At 32.7% G+C, this 7,801-nt stretch overlaps 1 protein-coding gene across 1 annotated transcript; it reads right to left on the bottom strand.

The window, feature by feature from the left end:
• Window positions 1-289: 289 nt before the first annotated feature.
• LOC125421363 (CASP-like protein 5A2) lies at window positions 290-5,559 on the bottom strand. Its single transcript, XM_048470144.2, has 3 exons — window positions 5,058-5,559; window positions 3,930-4,062; window positions 290-888 (listed from the first exon to the last, which is right to left on the bottom strand). Exons 1-3 carry the CDS (start codon window positions 5,279-5,281, stop codon window positions 697-699), a joined length of 549 nt encoding a protein of 182 aa, XP_048326101.1. The 5' UTR covers window positions 5,282-5,559; the 3' UTR covers window positions 290-696.
• Window positions 5,560-7,801: the final 2,242 nt, after the last annotated feature.

The raw sequence follows: 7,801 nt of genomic DNA, 5'->3' as shown, positions 1-7,801 counted from the left end.
AAACAATCATTATAAATATTTTCTTTTCTTTTCTTTTCCTTTCCTTTCCTCATTAAATTTCTTTCCACTCTCCATTTTCCTTTCCTTTCGTCGTTAAATTTCTTTCCACCCTCCAATCCAGATACAGTGTTAGGCAACGATCAGAAACTACGACACCGACACATAAAATAAAAAAATAAAAAAAATAAAAAAATAAAAAAATAAAAAAATAAAAAATAAAAAAATAAAAAAATAAAAAAATAAAAAAAAAGGAAGAAGAAAAAGTAGAGAGAAAAATAGAGGAAGAATGTAAAGAGAGATTTGAGAAAGAAGCTATTTCATTGAGAGAAACTAGAGAGAAATTGTTAATGCGAGGGAATGTATGAAATAGGAATTGAATGGTTATTCCACAGGTTTACTTGTGGATTGGTCATAACTACATTTTGGCGCGCTTATCTTACAATTTTTTGTCAAACAATGAATGAGCATTCTCTCCAATTCCAAGCTTCATTCCACGAACCAAAAACCACCTACATAATTTTGGTGCCCAAAAAGGGATCGAATGATATGACAATTCTTCTATATTGAGGCTAAAATTTTCCTTTTTGCTTAAAATATCAAACTGGAAGTTTGTTCGTTTCCTTACAAAAGAAGTACACACGGTTTCCTTTGAGTTATCATCATTAGGAGTAACTGGCAATAGCTCTTTGAATTCCTTCATTTGGATGCAAGCGTCCAGAAATTCAGGAGAAATGATGGTGAAACAGCAAACCAACTCATGAAAGCCATTGCAGTAGCTGTCTCAAATCTAGCGCAATGATTTTGTGCACAATCATTCAGATCATTTCCTATGAGAACTGTGATACCAGCAGATGCACAAGCTGCAGAAAATATGAGTGTGGAAGTGATCTGCAGTAAAGAGGGAAAAAAAAAATACCAATAAGAACTAGTATAAAGTCTGATGATTGCTTCAGATAGGGAAATATGATAATACACCATCATATGTGTAGTCAATTTGCTCCTTTAATCTATGATTTGGTTCATCAATCTAACAGCAAAATTATGTACTTGTGAGACCATCCAGCAAAAACAATTGCTTTACGTCCTAATGGCCAGAAATAGCAGTTAGTATTCACAATATACAGAAACTTGATATGGAACCAGATAATCAGCCACTTTAACTCAATTCTTCATAAAATTGCTATAATGTCTGGTGAACGTCTCTTTAATCACAATATATGGCCACATAGCCTAAAGCTATGTTGAACTGAGGCTGAAAATTTCCCCCTCTTCATCCTCAAGTTGGCAAAGTTGGCAATCCCCCTTCACCAATCTCGCCATTGCATTTATATATATATATATATATATATATAAGAAAAATGAAAAAATAAAAAATAAAAAATAAAAAAGGGGAAAAGAGAGAGAGAGAGAGAGAGTTTTAGAGGGTAGCTTCTAAAACCACACTAGCATCTTGTCACTCCATTCTGACAAAATGATACATGAATTTTGATGGATCGAAAAGAGAGAGAGAGAGAGAGTTTTGAGTTTTCTTTAAGTTTTTGGTGGTATCTTATAGCTCTTTTCTTCTTCTTTTTATTTTGCATTAAAAATAATTAATAGACGTAAACAACAAAATAAGACATTCTTTCTCCAAAAGCACAACAAAACAAATAGAAGCAAATATTGCACAAGGAATAAAGTCTGATTGTTTCAGGCAGATAAATATGAGAAGAGAATATAATATAAATATTAGATAAGTACTTGATTTTTTCCTCTTATCTATCATTGATTTATGAAAGGAAAACAAATTTTTATGTCCTCGAGTGACCATCCAGCAAAAGGGATTGCTTTATATCCTAATGGCCAAAAATAGCACTAAGTCTTCACATAATATACAGAAACTTGATATTGAACCAGAAATCAGCCAATTAAGTCAGTTCTACAATCAATTCTCACCATGTCTGGTGTACATCTCTGTAATCACAATATATAACCACATTAAAGTCCGAAACTATGCTGAACTGGAGCTGCAAAGTTCTCCCTCTTAATCTTAAATTGGCAAAGTTTGGCAATCACCCTTCACCAACCTTACTACCACATTTAAAAAAAAAAAAAAAAAAAAAAAAAAAAAAAAAAAAAAGAGAGGGAAAAATGTAGCGGGTTCTTTGTCACTTCAGACTGGCAAAATAAGATGAGTTTTCAATTTCCTTTAAGTTTATGGGATTTCTTATAGTTCTTTTCTTTTGTTCTTATTTTTCTCAGAAAATGAATAATAATAGAGGTGAACAACAAAATGGGACGTTTTTCTCCAAATCCAAAACAATACAAGTGGACAATACAGTATATATTACACAAGATGAGACTTAAAAAGCAATATAAAACCACTACTTTCGTTTTCCATCAAAACTCTTTGAAACTCATTCAGTAGTTTCAAAAACAGGTAGTCAAATAAAACATAAAAGGGGCATCCTCCATATGAACAGCCTGCAGTTTATGGAGCATTCATTGTGCCTTGCAGTATTCATGTCATGTCCCAATCAAAAGAACGACAGTAATATGACACTGTTAATATGTGAAAATCTTGGAAAATAAACAAATTCCACGACTGGATGCATAATACATCTGACAACCAAACCTGAGCCTCTTGTCACATGGTAGAAAAACCACTTGCATTTTACATATTTTTCAAACCAATGGGATTTTGGATAAATAACCAGACTCATTTCCTTTCTTATTAATCCTCTAAAGTCAAAACTCCTAATGTGAAGGAATTTATTTAAGATTATGGTACCATTGATGGTGCCCAAGAAGAAGCTCCACAACTCTAGCAATGCTAACTGCTTCTCTCAAAAGGTTAGATAGTCCTCAACAATGTCCATGACTAACTTCAATCCTTTGGGATGCTTCCAAACTATCTAGCAATATTTTCTTTCTAAATCGTTAAGCTTCTTTCTTTCTCCATTATTTTATTTGCTTGGTCTCCCCCTCATCAAAGTTCTAAACTCCACCTATTGGAACAACATATTCCAAAAAGTTCTCAGAAAATTACTGCAACCTTCATGTACCTTCATGTTTCACCTACCACTACCAACAGTAAAAAGCAGAACAAAACACTTAATGAAATTTGAGGGTAGTTCTCCAATAGGTTTTGGAGATGGAAAGTCATAATGAAACAGATTATAAGCCCTTGCACTCAATCTAATCCCTTCAATGAATTAGGAAATCAGGCAAGGGATTAACTAAGCAGAAAATGACATAAAAAGAAAACCCATCTTTAAGGATCTTCTCAAAGAAAATTAGCAGAGTTCTCTAAATGAGGGATGATTTCCAGTCTGCCCTTCACAATTTGTTGTGAGATTACCATATTCCAAATTTCAGAGGTCATACCAAGTGACATGCTCGAAGAAGGTCATAAAGATAGTATTGCTCTCCCTCATCTTTCTTTCTCTTCATGGACCTCTTTAAACAACCATAGAATCCATTATAGCACTGATTAAGCTTGTTCTCTTACAAAGTACTTCCACTTGCACTTTTATCACCATGAAACAACTATACATGGCTAAAGATATAAAGATATACAAAGACATTTACAATGGCAAAACATTTAACCATTCCCACTCTTACTTTGACTTGCATATCCATTTGCAAAACATACTAGTATTCATTTTCAATAGTAGTGTTTTCAATAAACAAGGGATTTTGACCCTTTCTTTTTTCTTTCTTTTATATACATTAATAATGCCACCTTAGATGAACTTCAGGTCCAATATTGAGCTCTGGAATGCAGTTGGCACCTATACTATATAACAAATAGAAGCAAGGAAATATTTTTGTAGCAAATATATATAAAAACAATTTTCTGATTTGAGAAGGTACTCGACTATAAAATGCCTCTTTACAGTAAAGTAATAGGTCAATTTTGTTAAAGTTTTCAATAAGAAATTTATTACCCCATCGCCCATAGCAAATATGCTGACAACTCTGAAATTTCGCAAGCTGCGCCTTACTAATATCGCATATATATCAATGATGGCAAGAGAAAGGCTCCACAAGCTTTGCAAGCTGGCAGCAGCTACAAGGCAGCTGGCATATCAAAATCCATAAATCTGTTATGCCATGAAACTATACAGAGGGACCAGGGGAACATGTGAGTTACTTCATACTTTAAAATAAAAAACAAGTATTGTTGCCTAATAAGGATCCAAACAAATAAGATGGCTTCAAGAACAGTACACTTCACAGAGAATATATTTGGGTACTGTGTTTAGCTAATCTTTGAAGAGCACTAACTTTAAAAACTAAGCACTTTATTCTAATCTTTGATGAGGACTACCTTCACAAAATAAGCTCATTAATGATTCCACTAATCTTTCTCAAGGAGCAACAAGGAGACTCAAATCATGAAGAGAAAGAAAAGAAAAAAATGCATTCTCATATATACGAGATTAAAATGCTTTAAAACAAACAAGGGAGATTGTTCTCTCATCTGCACTAAGTACAAACATCAATTTCCGGTGTCACCTCTGCTAAAGGTGCATAGCATACTTATTCAGAGAAAGATCAACCTCGTCAACTATCAAAATAAAGTTACCAATTCAATCTGGGAACTGAACTTGCAACACATGTTGCAAATGAGCGTTATACTTGCTTCAAAGAAAGTTCGTAAGAAAAATATAATACAGAAATTCATGCAACCCAGTACCACCCAAAATGGCCAGTAGACTCAGTCCATAAACTTCATGATCAAGGCTCGCAGTAACAAGCAAGAATTTGAAGACCCAGAAAATAGGAGCACAAATACCCAGACTCAATCCAGCATAAACCATTTAATCCAGCATAAAATCTTCATATTCATACCAAAGAAATTTCACAGCACATAACCTCGGGACCAAAAATTCTCAATCCAAATTCAGCAAAAGAAGCAAATGAAACCACTAATACTAAATGGGTTGCCACAAAATACAGCTAAACACCCAATACACTAATAAAATCAACCCAAACTATGGATACCCAATTCAAAAACAAGAAAATTAGAAAAGCCCAAGACACTGAAGACCAGAGAGAACAATTGGATATACCGGAAAGCGGTGACGGAGGGGAAGTCGGAGGTTGAAGCCATGATGCAGAGCGCGACGACAGCGAAGGCGAACTGAGAGAGTCTCAAGGCAAGGCCTCCACGAGTTCCGGGCATGCCTTGAATGTCCTTCATCCTCCCCCTAGGCAAAGGGTTCTCTCCGGCCGCCGCGTCGGTTGCCGGAGGAGGCGCTTCCACCGGGTGGACTGAAGGTCGGCTTGCATTCATCGATCCGGCGAAAAACCTCACGAAACTTCTCAACGTTCGTAGATCCGCCGATTCAGACTGAAAATCGAAAGGGGTTTTAAGAGAGCGACAGTGAGAAGAGCGAGAGTGTGTGAACGATCTTCGTTTGGCATGATGTTGGAGACGCCCTATCCGACGTCGTATGGTACTGAAGGGAAAGAACCGAGGCGTGTCCGTATGCTTTTTATTACCAGCGGATTCCAAACGCAGCCTACGTTTTTTTTTTTTTTTTTTTGGGCTTCAAACGCAGCCTATGTCCCCCGCGCTAATTTTTTTATTTTTTATTTTTTCGTTGAAACTTCTTGCGCTAAAATTTTTTTGGCTTCGCCTTATTATTTAAATTGGAAAATTTTTATTCAGGTCTTTCTAATTTGATCTTGATTAGAATTAGATTTATATTTTTGAAAAATTATATTTAAACATTATTTGAAAGGTTTTTTTTTTAAAAATTAATCATTATCATTAATTAATTAATTTTTACAGTTAAAAACTATAAATATAATTATAAGAAAAATGAAAAATGTTTAGATAAAATTTATCCTATTTAAATTATATTATTTATGCACACTTGTCCTAATGGTACGAACCACCCCCTAGATCTAGGTAGATTTGGATTAAATTTCCCCTCTTTCAATTGTAATTAAACCTGACAATATATGGGTACAATTGAACCTGACAATATGTTGTGTTAAATCGTATTAATGTTATGTTATGTTGTATTTGTGTGAAAATTAATTAATCTAAACACAATCATTAAGCTTTCCTGTAAAAATAAATAAATTCGAACTTATTCGTTAAATTATCATGTAATTCGTTACGCGATCTATTAACCCATAAAAATACATACAAATTCAAAAATTCAAATTCAATTTAGTTTTCAAATAATAAAATGATGTTTTTTAGAAAAAAAAATCTTGCAAAAGACTTGTTTCTTTTTATATTTTTTTTTAAAAATAAACTAGAAAACAACAAATCAATACATGTTTAAAAATAAATTAAATAATTTTAATGTTATAAAAATTATATAATTACAAAAATATCATTTTTTAATGGGTTTAATAAGTTTATCATGTATTAGCATGTTTCACCCATTAAAATCTATTAGCTTATTGGGTAACACTGATATGAACTCGATATAATATTGTTAACCCAAACTCGTAAATTATCATATGGGTTCGTATTTTGTTATCATGTCATGTGAGATTTTATCAGAACTAATTGTAATGAGTTTATGTTTCAAAAGAAATAAAAAAAAAATTAGTTCAAATTTTTTTTTTATTGTCTTAGCTCAAATTTTATGTTACATAAAAAGCAAAAATCATAAATTTTATGGAATTGCCAATTTCAATAACAAAATATGAAAAATGACATACATCCAAATCAATTTTTAATATGATGCATTATTTAATTGAAGCCTTCTAATTTTCAGTGGCCATAGTTTTAATTTCATTATGAAATGAGCAACAGTTGAGAATACTATTAAAGCACATATCCAATTAACCTTTAATCATGATAGTAATAAAAAGTAAAAAGATGAAACCAACCATTCTAGTTACCCTTTTTTTTTTTTTTTTGGTAAATCATTCTAGCTAACCATTAGAGGTACATATTGCAATGTAATACATATGGCAATATATCTTGGTAATACCTTTCAAAAATTGCATGTTTATAGCCACTGTAATTGTTTTTATATCATTGCTTATTTTTTTCTTCTTCAAACATTGACTATTTCTATAAATATATTGGTTGAACATCTTGCGAAGCCAAGAAAGAATGAATAAGAATTTTCTTCAAAAGTTGCTTTCTCTTCAAAGTTATTATGGTAACAAAGCCTTCATCCATTGTTTCTAAAATAAGTTGTTGTAGTCAACCAAAACTTACAATCCAATCCTCTCAGCAATATGTTAGCCTTATTTTCATTAAGCTGAACTCTTCTAATTTTCTGTTGTGGAGCTTAAATGTTTTACCCTTGATTTAAAGTCTTGGGATAGCACATCATCTCACATATGGAAACCAAGTAGAAGAAACCTTAGAAAAAGATGGCATGAATAAGAAAATCCACACCAAATATTGATAAACAATGACAGAATACTTGTAACATGGCTTCTTGGTACAAATAAACACATATTTAGTAATAAACATGCATTAATTAAAATTTTGTCAATGGTAAATTTAATAATTTAAACTTATAATTTAAACAAATTATAATCGTATTGGATTGAGTTAAAATATTAATCGACAAGTTTAGTTAAATAGGTCAATTTATATCAGTTTAGAATTGATACAAATCTGCCCGAGACTGTTCAACCGACAACCCGCTAGAGTGCTGATCCAATACAGATGAAGGTGGGGCCGATCACTAGAGCTTAAGCTAAGAAGTTCAAGGACAATCTTGCTGTCTTTATATAAGGAATAAGTCATAGTCAAGAGGGGTTGGCCATATCTAAAGAACCAAGGCCTGTTTTACTCATACAAGCAATAGAAGCCATTGGATCCCCATTC

This window comes from Ziziphus jujuba, chromosome 8, assembly GCF_031755915.1.
Source record: "Ziziphus jujuba cultivar Dongzao chromosome 8, ASM3175591v1".
NCBI classification, from domain to species: Eukaryota; Viridiplantae; Streptophyta; class Magnoliopsida; order Rosales; family Rhamnaceae; genus Ziziphus; species Ziziphus jujuba.
The sequence above is the reverse complement of the archived record's forward strand: the minus strand, read 5'-3'. Positions and strand labels throughout refer to the sequence as shown.